The sequence below is a fragment of the Carassius gibelio genome, chromosome B23 (assembly GCF_023724105.1).
Source record: "Carassius gibelio isolate Cgi1373 ecotype wild population from Czech Republic chromosome B23, carGib1.2-hapl.c, whole genome shotgun sequence".
In the NCBI taxonomy this organism is placed as follows: domain Eukaryota; kingdom Metazoa; phylum Chordata; class Actinopteri; order Cypriniformes; family Cyprinidae; genus Carassius; species Carassius gibelio.
Window position 1 is genome coordinate 11,128,398 of NC_068418.1, and position 18,345 is coordinate 11,146,742.

Below are 18,345 nucleotides of genomic sequence, written 5' to 3' on the forward strand. Positions count from 1 at the left end.
CACAGATTTAGACAGATTTGTGAACAATATTTGAGAGAAATAGGCCTTTTGTGTACATAAAAAAAGTCTTACATCTTTAAGTTCAGCACATAAAAAACAAAAGTGTTGCGTTTATAATTTTCACACACACACACACACACACACACAAAACACAGTTAGAAAAATATTCTGAGATGCAATTTAATACACAAAGTCCTCCAAAGCATAACTGTCTCAGTGTAGTCTTTTATTGTTTTTTAGATGGTACACAGTTTTAATCATTAAGCAATTCATGTCACTACCTTTAAGATATAGGCTCAATCCAAAGCTGCAGCAGTCTCTTTTGTAGAAATATTGAGATTCAGAGGAATATGTCAATTCCTATTGCACATCAGTCCAAAGGAGTGGCTTAAAAAAGTCCTCAAAAGGATAAGTGCCAAAATGGGAGACTCCTGCTTAAAGCAGCGCAGAGAAATATCAAACCAAAACTAACAGGTTCTGATCCGTTGCTTGCCGTTATTCAGCGGCTGTTATCCCTGAATACAAATCATCAGACCTGTCGGCCAATGCCAGTTTAAGACATAAAACCAAGGTTGTGAGATTTATAACCAATGGATGAACAATGCAAGTCACGTACCCCTTTACTTGACCAGAGATCTCGGTAAAGCAACTGCTGTAAACGTTCTTTCAGAAAGCTCAGGAAGCCCTAAAGTTCAGGGAAAACATTCATCTTGTGGCACTTTTCCCCTGATTCTACACTTTCCCACCACTCATCGTGCAATCAAGCTACCGGGAAATGCACTCAACTTATGATGTATGCAAGAGCAGGATCCCTTTCATGTGAATTTAAATCCCCACCCCCCAAAACATGTATTAGTCATAAGCATTCATCCTTCCACTTTTTTTTTTTTTTTACATTAAAAATGAGTCCTGTGTTTTTCCACTAGATTTTCGGTTCAGTCCTTAAGAGGAAGGGATTGCTCTAAAAATGGGTTTTTGCTCTCAAAGGGCTCATCTGGGTCCTTCAGTGCTGCATGAAACAAAAGCTGTAGGTTTAATTTGTAATTCAATTTAGACTGTCGTCTGTGCAGTCCATCCACCTCCTAATCTCCGCCCTCCTCGTCGTCTCCCTGCTCCCCGTCCATCAACAAGGCCGCATATTTACTGGCTGAGCTGAATTTCTGTTAAAACAAAAAGGGCATAGTAAGATGTAACCAAAACAATGCTGGTATTTGAGGTTCATATGAGATTTATGGTCTCAAAATCAGATGATTTTCATTTGAATTGTTGCTTTAAAATTAGCTTTTAGGAATCGACTTATGTTACTGATGGTTTTAGCTCATAACTAGTGCAACAAGTGAAACTAAATAATCCCCATTTAAATTTCTGAACATTTACCAAGGATACAAAAGCCATATGGAATTTTTCTTTTCTACAAAATTAATTTTTAGTTTAGTCTTCAGAGCAATTCCTTTAGGGGGAAAAATGGGTCCAACTTGACATTAGGTGTCTTTAACTACTATGCACTTAGATCCATAATAATGAGTTTGGTACAATGTACTTATTGTGTTCATGTTATAATGCAAATCACTTTTGCTGCTATTAAAGTGGGTATGGGTAAGGTTAGGGACAGATTTGGTGGTATGGTTAGGTTTAAGGGGGGGTTAAAGTGCAGGGTCAACACTTTAATTACAGAAGCAACTAGAGAATTTAAATACAGATGTAGTCGCAGGTATTTTTATATATATCAGTATAATGTAAAAGCATGTAAACAGTAAGTTTGTTGCATCAAATAATTGATTTAAATTTAGTTGTAGTAATTAAAAACACTTACAGTGGGTGCAAAAAATAAAGTTAAATATATAATACATTTATATACGTAAAAGTCTGAGACAACATAATGTGGGGGGGGGGGTGCATTTTTTTAGAAGTGGAAGAACTATTTTCTGCGAGACTTCTGATAAATAAAACAAAACAACAAATAAGTAAACAGACACAAATCTAATGCTTATAACATGAATGTCTCTTACACTATGTTGATTTATAGGTAAACAGCACAATTAGAATGAGGTTATGCAGTTTTTTTGTCATGTGTTGCATCAAAGAAAAAAAAAACTTTTTTGGAGGACAGTCAGGAAGGCCCTAAAACATACCTTTTTAAAAATAATATATTAGATATTGAAGTATAAGATAAATAAAATTAGGTCTGCTCTATAGATGTAAATGGAAATGTTGTCTCCCTTCGACCAAAACACATCTTAATACCGTAGAGCAGGGGTAGCAGCGCCTCTTACCTCCATGTAGCTAGTCGAAATTTTAACCTTGTTATTCCATGTCGATAAATCCAGGACTACCAGGAGGATAGAAAGTCTAAATGTCCTCAAGAAGACACTGTTCACCAGTAAACTTGGCTGAAAAACTAGTTCTTTAACACCTGGTGTATTTTAAGGTCTGCTCCATCTGGTCCATTAATTAGGTCCATTTTGCTTACCGTGAAAACCCCTTCCAAATCAAGTTCCAACTCTATGTGTCTGTTTGAAAAGTTCTGACACGGTGAAACTCCAGATGGACTCCAGTGTGCAAACAGACCTGAATGGATCTCAATTACATTTTTTTTTTTCAGAAGCTGCTGCAAATGATGCAACAGATACTGATTATGAGGACTTTGTTCATTTACAGATGCCACACGCATTCAGAAAATTCTAATCTAGGATTTGAATCTATAATTGAATCATCTTTATAAAATAAGACTGGTTGATGGGCCATTGCACAAACAGCTTGGAAGAGGGTGTCAAATGTAATGCTTTCACACACAAGCATGTACTGGAGAGGTCTGCATCAGTATTCTCTGCTCCGTTCTATACTACAGCTATAATTCAATGCCAGGATCAAAATTATGTGTCTAGACTCAAATAAATATTTACATTTTTCAAGTCACATATCTTTTAAAAGAGGCCTACAATTACAGTCTGTGACCAACATTGTAATTTCCGTGACACAGAGTGAAGAAGCATCTAAAAAAGGGACTAGAGAAAACTTTCATTAAAGGATTGGAGAGCAAAGAAAGCCAGAAGTAAAAGTAGAGGGAGCGGGGATCATGGGTTCACACCCACAGAGAGTGTTAGCTCTGTCACTCACAGGACTGGGAGGCTCCTCAAATTTCTTTGGCTCTGGTGCTGGTCTGAGATCTCGCTCTCTTCTTGCATCCTTTCTACAAGTAACGCACAACACAGTGAGACAGAGTCTCACAAGAGCGTCTACACTCATTCAGAAAAACACTCAGGAGCAGGGACATAGACCCCGAGGGGAAAACATCCTATTGGCAATATTACAATCAATATAGGGCTGCTTGATCATGGCATAATCGTAAGCACAACTATTTTGGTCAATATACACAACCAGTCAAAAGTTTTTGAACAGTAAGATTTTTAAGGTTTTTTTTGCGGAATTCTTCTGCTCACCAAGCCTGCATTTATTTGATCCAAAGTACAGCAAAAACAGTAACGTTTTGAAATAGTTTTACTGTTTAAAACAGCGGATTTCTTTTTTAATATATTTTAACATGTAATTTATTCCTGTGATTTCAAAGCTAAATTTTAAGCATCATTATTATCGTAATATGATCCTTCAGAAATCATTCCAATATGGTGAGTTGATGCAGCAAAAACATTTATTATTATCATTATATTGATAACAGCTGAAAAAAAATATTTTAGGTTTCTTTGATGAACAGAATGTTCAAAAGAAAAGCATTTATCTGAAATTAAAATCTGTTGTATTATTCTAAATGTCTTTATCAACACTTTTGATCAATATAAAGCGTCCTTGCTAAATAAAAGTATTTACATAATTTCTCTAAACTTTACAGTATAATGTTACAAAAGCTTTTTTTTTCAGAAAAATGCTGATCTTTGGATCTTCTATCCGTCAAATGATGATGAAAATTGTACTTAACTGTTTTAAATATTGATTATAAAACAAATGTTTCTTGAGCAGTAATTCAGCACATTAAAATGACTTCTGAAAGATCATGTGACACTGAAGACTGGAGTAATCATGCTGAAAATACAGCTTTGCATCACAGGAATAAATTACATTTTAAAAGATATTTAAATAAAAAGCAGTTACTTTAAATAGTAAACATACTTCACAATTTAATGGCAGGCTTGGTGAGCAGAAGATAAATATTTATAAAACACTGAAAATCTTACAGTTCAAAAACATTTGACTGGTATACTGTATACAGTGCTATACCTCTCAGAAATGGAAATATAAAATAAAAATTGATTAAATCACACAGCCCTAAATTGATACTGTAAAATCCAGTTTGTAAAAACTCATTCTATTTGATGTTGAAATGAGATGAAGTCCCTGCTCCGGAGCCATACACTTGTTCTCTTGTTCCTGAGGCCAAATGCATCTTGCCCAGAGATATTTGCTATTACTATTGAGCTGAACTATGTTTAAACTGTTGTTTTACACAACAATTAGTTTCAGTCATTAAATATAATTGGTCTTTTCACTGTTTGTATCACTCCAATCCAAATTGTCAATCTGTGTGTTGGATTTCTCAAGTGACTTTTTCTCATCACAAGTAACTGATTTTGTGAGTGAGTCACTGAATTATAATTCAACTGATTGCAAAAAAAAAAAAATCTGTAAAACAATTAATTTATTTTTGACTGGAAAGATGCGAATGGACACAGTGTTCTACAGGCCAAACTAGACAAGAAACACATTTGTCCAACCACCACCTTTATAATTCAGAAATACTACAAAATCTAATAAGAACTTAAAGAGTATCTTAATATATCCTCCCAGAAGGAAAAAAGATCTCTCCGCTTCTGAGCAGTAGGGGGTGCCATGAGAACAGCTAACCTGTCTCCCGTCTCCTTCCTTCGGTCTCGGCTGGCTGCTTCTCCACGCCCCCTGCATGCTCCAGAGCCCGAGGCCCCACCACGCCCCCGAGAGGGGCCCCGGTCCCGGCGCACCCCATCTGCTTTGTTTTCATCTGTAAGGAGAGGACACTAGGACAACTCTACTAATAAAGGAGCTGCATTAGGCTGTGTGCTTCAGTTAACTGCTTCTTAACTAAACATCTGGAAGAGGCTGTTTTTAGGAAGAGAGGCTACTGGACATTTTCTCTTGCCTGGCAACTGCAAAAGACAATAATCCCGTTGTCAATCCAATATGACTTTTAAGGGGTTTCCAGTTGTGACTTGTGTGTGGAATAAAAGAGTATATTCTTTGTCTTCTTCTTTCACACCTTCCACCATTATTGTTTTTCATGGCTCGCTGGATTTGAACACCTATAAGCTTACCTTTATTTCTTTGAGGAGCATCAGCTGAGCTTGCTGCACTGAAACATAAAGTACATCAAAAATACTGAAGTCAGAACAACTCTCTCTCTCTCTCTCTCTCTCTCTCTATATATATTTAAATATATACACAAACTTTCAAAAGTTGAGGGTCAGAAAGTATTTTTTGTGGTCTTAAGAAAAAGAAACAGTACTTTTATGCATCAAAGATGCATTAAATCAAAAGTGAGAGTAAAGACAACTATAATTGTTAGGAAAAAAAAAAACCTTATTTAAAATAAATAAAAAGTATCACTGTTTCAACACAAATATTAAGCAGCACAACTGTTTTCATTATTGATAATATTCAGAAATATGTATTGAGCAGCAAATCAGCATATTATTATGATTTCTAACGGACCGTGTGACACTGAAGACTGGAGTAATGATGCTGAAAATGTTTTACATCGCAGGAATAAATTACATTTTAGTTTATTTAAATAGGAAATATTTCGTTTTAATTGTAATAATATTTCATAATATTTATGGTAAGATTTTATTTTTACGGTGTCCTTGTCACACTTTTATAGTAATAACAATAAAAGATGCATAATGCAACTAACCCTAAACCAAACCGCATCCTAACCCTAATCATAAAGTAAGTGCATCCAGTTAATTAAAGCTGCAGTAGGTAACTTTTGTAAATATATATTTTTTTACATATTTGTTAAACCTGTCATTATGTCCTGACAGTAGAATATGAGACAGATAATCTGTGAAAAAAATCAAGCTCCTCTGGCTCCTCCCAGTGCTCCTATTGCCATTTGCAGTTACAGACCGCTCCCGGAAAGAAACAACCAATCAGAGCTGCGGTCCGTAACTTTGTTTGTGTTCAAGATTTACAAAATGTATATAATAAGCGAGTACACCATGAATCCATTTTCCAAACCGTGTTTTTGGCTTGTCCTGAATCACTAGGGTACACCTATAATAAGTGTTTATATTCGGACTATTTTAGATTGCTTCGGGGATACCGCGGCGGAGTAACCCAGTACCTTTGTGATCCTTCATAGACATAAACAGAGAGAAGTAGTTCCGGCTACGATGTTCTTCCGCAAGACGCAAGCAGTTCTGTTTATTAACCGCTAGAGCGTCAAAAGTTCCCTACCGCAGCTTTAATATTACTTAATACTTAAATTAGTTAATAACACTGTAATAAATACACTGTACCATAAAGTGTAACTGTTTTTACTTTAGTTTTTGTGTATTATGTAGAGTATATTATTGTGTACTAATTATATCATATTTTAGATAATATAGTTGTAATAATATAGTACATGTTGTACTGAAATAATTTTTGGATAATAGCTATCGATATATAACACATCAATCTGTGTTATAAACCTTTTGGGTGGCGCGCTACTGCTGGGAGAGACGACAGGTTTACTATCACTCTCGCTGGATCCTGCACTCATGGTGCTCCTCTTCGCCCAAGGGTTCTCCTTCGGTGGAGGCGCTGGGACAACTTTCAGCAGCAGCCCCTCCTGCTTGGAAGGAGCAGTCTGGTTTCCATGTGAGGATGAATCCTCATCACGGCTGCTGAAGACCTCGTTTTCTACAGAGCGCTCACTCTCCCGACGCCTCGACACTGTTGAGATAAATCATTGCATATAGCGACGGTGTGACGATTATGTATGTGTCTTATGATCAGTTCCTATAAAGCAGTCTCTGTTAATGTTTTGTGTACATCAGATCGGTGTATAACTGGTCAGTGATCACTTACCCCTGCTCGATGTGTTTCCTGTTTGTGATGACTCACTTCCTGTTCGTGAGCGCTCGGTCGCTTGGTCCTCACTGCGCCAGCTGGGATGCCTGAGCGTTTTAGAAAATGAAAGTGAAAACACTGTTTAGAAAAAGGGAAAGCATGTGAAAGTATACCCTAAGTACTATGCCACTAAATAACATAATTAGACAAATTAAAATAGTTAATATCATCACATCCCAGTTTTTTGTTTTTTTTATTGGGGGTGTATTCAATCATTCACAAAACCATATTAATATGCAAGAGTAAATTGAGCTACAGGTCATTATTGCAATTTATATAAATGTATAGTTTAATTTGGTAATATGTAGTTTAACAAAGTTAATGATTAGTTAACCTCCTAGTTATGAACAAATGTGATACATTTAAAAAGATTATTTCAATTAAAAAAATATTTATATATATATATCAGTGATGCGCAGGTCAGTGTATAAACAACCCGCACCCGACCGACGTTTTCAACTAACCCGGACCACAAAAAAATACAAATAAAATATTGTACCCGACCCACTTCCTATCCCGTATTTTTTTTAAATAGTAAATGCTCATCGTAGCGTCACTGGGCCATGACAAAGCCACCACTTTGGTCATCATCTTTCATTATCTCAGCAAATGCCTCCCACACTTTGCTCTTTCTATTTGTGTATTTGTGGAGCTTCCACTCCCCAGTCTTCACCTTTTCTCTTGCCGCCTCCATCTCTACCTGCAGACTGAGTAGTGATGTGTCGTTCGTGAACAAATCGTTCTTTTTGAACGAATCTTTTAGGTGAATGAATCGTTCTCGTTCATGTAATCCACTGACTCATATTTCTCGTTCAGTGAAATTCCTCCCTCCACAGCAACGCGGCGCTATTAGCAGCGCATGCGCAGTATCTGTGAACTGTCTCATCCTGTCAAAGAATTACTGAACCTCGAGCCAATAGCCTTCAAGTATAAGATGTAATGGAGCATGTGATTTGTTGAATGTAGTGAACGAATACGCCCTTCACTGAACGAGTTTCATGAGTCTGAACGAGATCGAGAGATCTTGTCGTTCGTGAAATGAAATGACTGAACTGGTACGTGTCGTTCGTGAACTAAATAAATGAGAGTATACCGGATCAGTCGCCCATTTAGCATTTCAATCTCGCAAAGCGCAGTACTGTGCACATACGCTTGTTTTGATATTTAGCATAATGAACATAACTCCACGTTTAATCCCCGATTTATGAATGTAAATATATAATATATGAACTGTCTGACCAAACAATTAAAATAATTATGCAAGAATAACTCGTGCTTTGTTCATCTGAACAATTTATTTAGACTTTATTTGTTGAATGCGATCATGCACACATTTTAATAAAGCCAGATCAGTTTTTGTCACAAGTGAATACGTTTGTTGACTTAAGACATAACACATAAGACACTCTTTTTCGCTACTTGCTGTGGCGTATTTCGTGTAATATGAAGAAATGGTAACTGAACGAATCAGTGAACGAATCATTTTGGTGAACGAAACTGAAAATTTCCACCACTAAGACTGAGCTTGTGCGTCATCTTTGCTCCAATTATTCAGCCAATAAAGTGTAGGCCTATGTATTTCAAAATTGTGTCTAGTACTATTTAAATTAACTATTTTTGATAATATTTAATATAAAATAATTTTTGGTTGATCTCTCTTTAACAATAAAATTCAACATTTAAGTAAAAATGTATAACAATGTCCTGTACCTCTCTCTGGGCTTGCGTTCAGGTCCTCTGTTCTTGTCTTCCTCCAGTTGTCTCTGCAGTCTCTCCTGCTCTTTCTTGAGCCTCTCCTCCACCTCTCTCTCTTTAGCTGCCGTGTCCACTGGTTTGGCTCCTCCGAAGATGGACGCAGCTCGTCCCGAGGCTGAAGGGCCACTGCTCTGGTCTTCCTCTTTGGGAACGCTGCGGGGCTTCAGGTTCAGTTTAGGCCTCTGAGGTGGACCTAAACACAGACACAGTCCAGTCTGTTTAGATGACCTTATTAAAGACTTCTTTAGGTTTGGTTCCTGGAGTGACCAAGATAAATTAAATGCACCGTACCCCCTCTGTCCTCACGCCTATCATCCCGTCTCTCGTATCTCTCTTCCCGGTCACCATATCGGTCTCCATAGCGCTCCCCGCTGCCCCGTCCATCGTCCCGTCGGTCATCATAGTCACGCCGAAAGCCACTTCCAAATGCTCGACGACCCCCACTGCGAGAATCATAACCTGAAATAAGGTTAGGTAACACTAGGTTAAGAAAGATCACCAATGTAAACAGCACAACTGTTTACAAAAATGATGATAAAAATATTTCTTAAAGGAAAACTGCATATTTGTCAGAATTATAATGTATGAAGGTGTTATATACCTCTGTCATAGTCTTTGCGCTCTCTGTCATCATAACGTTCCCGGTATCTGTCTCTTCCTCCATCATAGCGGTCATTGTCCCACCTCTGGCCATCACGGGAACGGTCCGATTCATAACGATCTCGGGACCCTAAGAAGTGGATGGGTTAAAAAACAACAACTTTTGTACTCCCTCTTCAGTGCTGACCAATAACCAAATAACTAACGAATTAACTAATAACTAATTCATTTACATGTAATCTTACAATAGATATGTTTTGTAGCTTGACATATTTTTATTTTTTTAGAGCTTCAAAGTAGTTTCCTCCTATACTCCTTTTCCAAAAATATTTGTCACATGAAATAATTGCTTACGCTCTGCAAAGGCGTCGTCCCTGCGTGGACCGTCATCAGAGTCAGATTTAGGCCGTGCACGCCAGTCAGAATCGGTCTTGTCAGGGCCCATGTCTCGCTCACTACGGTTACGATCCCGTCCGGATGAGGAGCGCTCATCTCTCTCTAATCAGGATAAGTCCAAAATGATTGTGAATTTGCAAATATAGATTTTTTTGCTCCAATAAAAAAGATTTACATCTGCATTATGGTACATATGAACAGATCAGTTTCTCAGAGCCGCACCTTTCTCATTGGACTGGTCAGCGATGTCTACACGGATCCTACGGTTTCCAAGGTTCTAGAAAGAGAGTAAGAAGAAGGGTCAATTACAGAGCTGAGAGCTTTTGTCTTCATTTTGGATAAGTGTAACAGACAACTAGCGCCACCATGTGGCTAAAATAAAACTACCAACAACACCAACAGTGATTTCTATAATTCAGGAGCACACAGGTCTGTATCTGTTACTGACAGACACACAGACAACAACAAGGTGGATTTTAACACTTTTAACACCAATACTACTGATGGGGTCTCACCTCTTCATTGAGACTGAGTGCACGCAACAGAGAATCCACGTCATCAAACTCTGCGTAGCCGAAGCCTTTCAGCCGTTCTGGGTTACTGGGCTCCCTTGGGAGGCGAACTGCACTGATCTGTAGGAATTAATAAGAAATAATTACAGTTGTTCATATTTCTTATGCTTTACGCTATGGGCTAGAAAACAGCACTACAGTTTTACACAGAATTGCTCCTGTTCCGTTAGCAGTGCTATTTTGTCTATTTTCCCAGCATCTTACAGTATACCTTGCATTTTTTTTAAATGGAGTGTAAAGTTACAATTTTTAATTTATTTTAAAAATGGTAAATTAATTAAATTAAAGTTGAGTCCAAAGGCTCCTGCCTTCTGATCAAGTGCATTACATCAGTTCTGCACCATCTAGCTGTTTTGGATTCTATTTTTTAGGGTTTATGCTGATTTAAACAGTCTGCATTTTCCTTAATTGATCAACCGACCAACCGACGGACAGACAGATAATTTATTAGACTATTTGGTAAAACTTTATTTGAAAGTGTCCTTGCTACAGTGTAATTAATAATTTAATTAACTGAGTAACAATAATTAATGTAACTAATATACTTACGATAGGGTTGGGATTAGGGTTACTTGCATGTAATTATGCAAAATTTATTGATGTTATAATAGTAAGTATATATATAAAGTGTGTAATAAAGTCTTAAAATAAAGTGTTGCCAACTATTTTTATTTGAATATTTCTTAAAATATAATGCTCTCCTGTTATAGCAAAGCTGACTTTTTAGCAGTCACTACTCTAGCCTTCAATGCCATTATCAAATTTTTTACTGTAACTTTTAATCAATTTAATGCATCGCAGCTGAATATTTTAATATTAAATATTAAAGTATTAATAATATATATAAAAAAAAAATTCAATGGAAGTGTAAGTAACAAAAATAATAATAATGATACACAATGCAATATTGAATAAACAAAATATTAAAATCTTTATCCACTGAACTGACACTTAACTAATGCGGTAAAAGAACAGTCAAAAAAGTTTTTATATGAAATGATTATACTAAATTTAAACTAAATGTGTATTTTGTACTGCTGAACTTGTAATGGCATGTGACAATGTACCTAAAAATGACGTTGCAGACCCCCCCCCCCCCCCCCCCCCCCATTGAAACTCAGCTGTTCTCTCAAAACATCTTAAAAAAAAATCATTTTCTTCATGCACTATTTACCACAAGGTGTTGTGAGACATGCAAAACAGTACAAGTCTGAAACCCCCAAAGGGTGCTGTTGGTCAGAATCCATGTTAACAAAGTACAATGCATGTGAGAATTCCTTCTGCAGGCTCACAGGAAGAGGAGACACTCACATTGAGTCCACGGAAGAAGTTTTTGATGGAGTCCTCACTGACGTCGTAGGGGAGGTTTCCCAGGAAGGCAGTGTAAGGGGGGCTGCGGGGTAGACGGGAGCGGTCGATGTTAGGCTCACGGGCTGCACGTGGAGCCGTTGGGAGAATGGACCGATCGATGGGCGGCGCACGATACACGTCATCTTCTGTGTGCCAGGATGTAGTAACTATAAAAGAAGTGAAGCTTGATTAGGAACAGTTCATCCCAAAATGTAAACTCTCCTATCATTTTCCCTAATGTCCTTTATTCCTTTAACTCAATAGTTAAGAAAGTTATTATATTATGTTATGATATTGCTCCTGTAATAGCCAGTAAGAAGATTGGCAGACAGAAATCAGCTTGGAGAAAATCAACAGCAGTACAGAGTTTGAAAAAACAATGCAGGAAAGCTGAGCAGTGTGGCGGAAGATGAAACTTGAAATTCACTATACTATAAAGATAGCCTTTGTGCTTTCAATGTGGAAGTAGCTACAGCTACACAGAGTTTCTTCTTAAACCTCATAAACAGTAACTTCACTCAGAACACTAGCACTCTTTTTGCTACTGTTGAGACACTGACAAACTTTCGAAATTTTCAGAGAAGATCATTAATATCAGGAAGGGGATAAGCACATCCTCAAGTTATGCAGTGGTCAGACAGATTTGGCTGCAATATAAAAAAGAAGATACTGTCTATTTTTGAAGAAATTGATAGTAAAATTTTGGAAGAAATTGTACAGCACCTAAAATCGTCAACCTGCTATCTTCACACACTCCCACATATTTTTTCAAACTGCAGTTGTTAAGCCCCTTCTGAAAAAGATCTTGATAACACCATTTTGAGCAATTATAGACCAATATCTAATCTTCCTTTTATAGGCAAAATTATATAAAAGTTAGTTTTTAATTAGCTGAACAAATACTTAAACTCAAATTTATACCTGGAGAATTTTCAATTTGGTTTCCAACCACATCACAGCACAGAGATAGCGCTCATTAAGATAATAAATTATCTTCAATTAAATTCTGATTCTGGCAAAATATTAGTGCATATATTACTAGATCTTAGTGCTGCGTTTGACACTGTTGGTCATAACATACTACTACAGAGACTGAAAAACTGGGTCGGGCTTTCTGGGATGGTACTCAAATGGTTCAGGTCATACTTAGAAGGGAGAGGCGATTATGTGAGTATAGGAGAGCGTAAGTCTAAGTGGACGTCCATGACATGCGGAGTCCCACAAGGCTCAATTCTTTCACCGCTCTTGTTTAGCCTGTATATACTCCCACTAAGTCAAATAATGAGAAAGAACAAAATTGCCTATCATAGCTATGCTGATGATTACCAGGTTTACCTAGCCTTATCTCCAAATGACTACAGCCCCATTGGCTCCCTATGCCAATGCATTGATGACATTAACAGTTGGATATGCCAGAACTTTCTTCAGTTAAACAAGGAAAAAAACTGTAGTCATTGTATTGGGAAACAAAGCTGAAGTTCTCAAGGTGAATGCATACCTTGACTCTAGGAGTCTAATAACAAAAAATCAAGTCAGGAATCTTGGTGTGATTCTGGAGACAGACCTTAGTTTAAGAAGCCATGGTAAAGGAGTAACTAAATCAGCATACTTTCATCAAATTTTTTTTTCAAGAATTAGATGTTCTAATTAGACAGCTGCAGCAGAGTAAGTTAGAAATACCAAGGGTTCACACAAAACAAGGGGAATCTGCTTTTAGTTATTATGCCACCCACAGTTGGAATCAGCTTACGGAAGAGATCAGATGTGCTAAAACATTAACCACTTTTAAATCTAGATTTTAAAATCTCTTTTAAACTGTTTTAGCTGTGCATTTATTGAATGAGCACTGTGCGATGTCGGAAATGATTGCACTGTATTTTATATTTATATTAAGAGGCATAGTGCCAGGTTTGCCATGGAAAACTGCTACTGTACTTCTTGTATTGAAAGAGCAGAAATGGAAATGACATTTGAAAACTACAGTGGAGGGGAATATTATCAAATATTATAATAAATACCATTACTAACAATTGGAATAAGTAATAAGGCCTACTTTATTTGACCTTCACAGCCAGTAGTCACTTGATGCCTTTATTGAATGAGAATTATTGAATGCAAAACATCTAATTTAGTTGTTCACAGAAGAAATAAACTTAGAAAGTTTGGTATGTAATGAGCGTTGTAATGACAGTATTTTCATGTGAACTGTAATGTCCTTATTTAACCTTCAGCTTTTCATAATAAGCGTCAATACTAAATTGAGCCTCTACAAAATGATCCAACAACAAAACTTAAAGTTTGTCTTAAATAATATAAACTTTTACACTTGACTGAAAATGAAAACATTTCAGCCCAATGACAGCTATAGATCCATTTTTATGCCCTTTTCAAGCATGTGCATTTCCCTAAAGTCTGTGAAACACCAAACCAAAACCAAAGAAAACAGTGGTGAAACTATCTTTATCAGCAGGTATCAATAGTCTTTATTTGTCATTCAAAAAAGGGAACCTAAACCAGGACTGCATATACAAGGGCTCCAGACTTTATATATTATGAAAAAAAAAAAAAAAAAAAAACATTTAAGCAAGCATCCTTTGGCTTCTATAAGAAACAAAATGAGGCCACAGAAAAAAATAAAATAAAACACTTTATCATTTCAGTCATATGGTCATGTGTTTATGTCTCATCTTTTCTTGTCAGTATCAGCATTTGAATCCATCTTGTAGATGTCCATGGAACTAAGCTTCACTTAGAGTGGGAACAAAACATCTTTCCAAATTGCAAAATATACAGTCACAAAGAGTTGTTTATTACACAAAATCTGTGGTAATATCGCCAGCCATAACTATGTCAGCATTACTTGCTGGGGGCTCCTCCTCAAAGCAAACAATAAATGTTTTCACGTCATGCACACATCCAGTCTATTTTTCTTCATTATTAACATGCCGTTATATAGGAGGTGTTGACTTTTATCTTTAGCACCTTGCATTCTCTTATCACGTAGACAAGAGGTTAAGTGGAAATATAAATATGCATTATAGTGCATAAATATAGCAAAATGATCCTCTTTATTGTTATTTTTCTAGCTGACTGATGAGCCGAATGGCTATTCTGAGGTAAATGTATTGCGTGGCATTGTTTACTACAAGCTTTACACGTTTTCAGCAGTTTAAAGCACTGAATAATCTTTTACACGAGACATTTCAGTAAAATGTACTGTAGGCCATCTTATAAAATAACTTTTGATGTTCATTTCATAGTAAAAGAGAAAGATATAACGGGATCACGCGCCGCATTGTGGAGCATCATAACAGTATTGTTTGTTATGAATTTGGCAGAATTTAAAAGATGATAGCCTACTTTGTTTATTAAAAGGTAACAAAGCACAATGCTTATTGTGATTTCTGGACAGCAAGTGCGCCACAAATAATATGAGGTTCAAACATTAACAGAAAACACAGCATATAGACTAAAGATCTTGTCAACAAAAAGCCATAGTATCAATTATAAACGAGAATTGTTAATGATATTGTTAATATCCACACAGCTGACAGCTTTACCTGTTGTAGTTTGTTCAAGTTGTGCACGAAATAGACACTACAAAAACTTCACTCGAAAATGTAAATTTTTGGTCCATTTTAGCCACAGTCTGGAGTCTTGATATAAACAACCTGTAAACGAAGCAGCACTTGCTTACCATTTTGAATACGAATACTGTTAAACATCTTTATTTATGGAAGCACCGCCACATTTGTACGTCCAAGAGCACATGCTCCGAGCACACAGTATAACAGCTGACAGGACAGGAAGATTTAGTTTTTACTGACATATGGTCTGACAACATCTCATCTGACTGCAGTTCGCCGTTGAAGCTACTACTGAAGCTCCAGGTCACCTGTAACGGTTTCGCGATCGTTTGACTCATGCCTGACGCTGAGGTTTTTGAAGGCATATATATATATGTCATTTTAAACAGGCACTAAATACAAGTGGGAAGTAAATTGTTATGTGTTTTATACATTATCTTTTCAATTCTGAAATCAAAAAGAAGTTATCGAAATTGAAAAAGCATATTTTGAAAGCAAAGCATCTACAATTCAAATGTGGTAGATGTTAAATCCCATATCTGAATCTCACCATCTCCCTCCAGGTCATCGGTCTCGTCGGCCCAGCTTGTGGGCTTTGGGGGCGTAAAACTCGGTGGAGCATTTCCCCCGCCGTCCTCCGCTAAAAAGTCAGTCAGGGTAAGGGTCTTACCCTTTTTCTTAATTTTTTTACCTGCAAAAAAATACGAAATAAATAAACAATAAGCACACACTGAAAACAGCATGAAAGGTCTCCAGAGATTGACCATTAAGCTCAAAACTACGATGAGTCATCATCTATCTATGAAAACAAACGGGCTATAAATTGAAAAGTCTGCTATGGCTTATGCATGTATTTGCCATTGGATGACAAAGCAGAAGATCGAACAATATGCAAGTTAGGGTACTTTGCATTTAATATAATTAAGTAAATGTAGACTAACCAGTCCTACATAATTTGCATAGACCAACTGCTGCATTTAGCTATCTATTTTCAGGCCAGATTGACTCTCGTCTGTTGTGGACCGATGCGGTTAACATGTGGAGAGAGGCATTGTTGTGAGCTACTACACACTTCTGAGCTCTTTGTGACAGACTGCACTGTCAGGACATTCCAGTTCTGTGCAACCGAATCAGTGTTTACTGTAGGGCTACGACGCCCCGCTGCAAACCAAAACAAAGCCCCCAAGTTCTGACAACATTATCCTAAAGCTCAGTGTATGTGCAATGACTCAAGCACACCGGCTTTAGAGTAGCAATGACGGAAGAAGAAGGAAGAGTATAAACTACTAAATCCTAGAAGAGGTTTAATGCTTGACAAGATGTGTATAAATGTGGTTTTGTGCCATTTTCTCTTAGGACCGCTGCATGGGAATGATCTCCATTAGAGCTACCATTTTTCAGCACCAGATATGGCTTTCCGAAAAGCACCTTAGATTCACATATGAATGCATAAGAGTTGTTCGTTCTGTACGATTTTAAAATGCTATCAGAAAAAAAGTCTTAAAGTAAATGGCATTGTTCCTTTTCATGCTAAATGTCTATTTGTTTAATATAAGCCGTCAATACGGTAGCTTGGCTGACAGTTAATAATTTAATTAGTCAATTCAAGCCATGTGCAGATCTCTAATTGAGTTATCCAGAGCGTTTGTCCTGGGACAGTGCAGAAGGCCAATGAGAGCAGCCCTAACATAATTGTTGTTTTATCAATGACGTGGTTACTTTTTCAATTAAACAAGCGACTGCACTTAGAAACAAAACGTGTTATTTATTTACACTCATGGAAGGCGATGTATTTTGTAAGATAAACGCGGGAAAAGTGCAAGGGGACTGTATGAAGTTACAGCAGCCCCTCCCTCAACTCTGCGCGTGCGCTTACACAACTATTCACACGTACACGCGCTCGAGCCACTTGTTTATTTCGGTCGTGTCTTGTATACAAAGCAAAGCAATAGTGCATTTATATGTGGAAAAGCAAAACAGTTACAATGCAATGACAACAACACATAGCAGCAAGCATATAGACACGGGCTTGGCTGTATGCGTTTCGTTTTCTGTCTGAGAAATGCGCAGAGGACAATTTCGCCGTCAGTACATGAAAACATCGCTTCCGTATTGTGGGAACAGAAAGTAAACAAGCTGGTCAGTGTGTTCTTGTGCATACACACAGCTGCTGGTGCAGTTTCTACGCAGCGTCTCTTCACAACTCAAGATCAAGCTTTTACAACCAGCCCTCGCCGCTAAATCGAGGTCATCAGGGGTGCGACACACTTAATCTGCCACCGAATGACATTTCCCGTACACTAATGACACGTCGCACCCAAAATTTCCCAACCGGCCCTGGCACAAATTTATAAAACCCTCACCTGCAGCCGCCATGCTGGAGAAGGAGTGCGTGTCACATCCCCGGATGGGGGCGTGGCTTGCTGCCTGACGTCAACACGCATCCAGCGCTGCGCCCACTGCGGTTTGGGTAATGTAGTCTTTATAGGTTAGGGTTCCGTTTAATCTTGTTGTCAATGCGTGTAAACAGTGCTCCCTGAAATATTTGTGGACATATACCGTCTTTGGCACGAAGTTCATTCCATTAGATAATTATATAACTTGAGAGCATACTTGTGTTTTGTTGTATTTTGACCAGCAGAGGGCGTCTTCAAATCGTGTCAGCATTCTGTCATCATCCTTTAATATTTTTTTTATTCAAGCTTTAAGAAAAAAAAAAAAAAAAAACATGGAGACAACAACTGCAAGAGTCTTCATCATATTAGAGATGTTCCGATACCCTTTTTCTCTTCCCGATACCGATTACGATACCTGGGCTCAGGGTATCGGCCGATACCGAGTACTGATCCGATACCTGGGTGTATATCTGTATATACAGCTGTATATACTACTAGCCCTGTGTAAATTGCTAGAATTTTTTTATGGCGTGCTTCAGACAGATCCCTCAATAAAACATGAACAAATACATGGTGAACTACTGTATT

The 18,345-nt window shown here is 37.4% G+C and overlaps 1 protein-coding gene across 4 annotated transcripts; it reads right to left on the reverse strand.

Annotated features, from left to right (window-relative positions):
* Positions 1-205: 205 nt before the first annotated feature.
* LOC128011632 (eukaryotic translation initiation factor 4B) lies at positions 206-17,865 on the reverse strand. Of its 4 annotated transcripts, XM_052594273.1 has the most exons (15): positions 17,725-17,864; positions 15,912-16,052; positions 11,736-11,941; positions 10,368-10,484; positions 10,075-10,129; positions 9,811-9,954; positions 9,458-9,586; positions 9,148-9,315; positions 8,812-9,049; positions 7,060-7,148; positions 6,681-6,924; positions 5,301-5,338; positions 4,858-4,990; positions 3,118-3,190; positions 206-1,160 (listed from the first exon to the last, which is right to left on the reverse strand). In XM_052594273.1, the coding sequence occupies exons 1-15, from the start codon at positions 17,735-17,737 to the stop codon at positions 1,083-1,085; spliced, it is 1,866 nt and encodes a 621-aa protein (XP_052450233.1). In that variant the 5' UTR covers positions 17,738-17,864; the 3' UTR covers positions 206-1,082. The 4 variants fall into 4 exon arrangements, with proteins under 4 accessions (XP_052450233.1, XP_052450234.1, XP_052450235.1 ...); XM_052594274.1 differs by lacking the exon at positions 3,118-3,190 and having other exon boundaries at positions 17,725-17,865; XM_052594275.1 differs by lacking the exons at positions 3,118-3,190; positions 4,858-4,990.
* Between the last annotated feature and the right edge of the window lie 480 nt (positions 17,866-18,345).

Excerpts from the sequence above, each read along its gene's own strand:
- LOC128011632 (XM_052594273.1), bottom strand. Across the intron at positions 7,149-8,811 it reads GAACGCAAGCCCAGAGAGAG|GCATCCCAGCTGGCGCAGTG; the intron begins GTACAGGACATT and ends TAAAACGCTCAG. Across the intron at positions 3,191-4,857 it reads AGGAAGGAGACGGGAGACAG|AAAGGATGCAAGAAGAGAGC; the intron begins GTTAGCTGTTCT and ends CGTTACTTGTAG.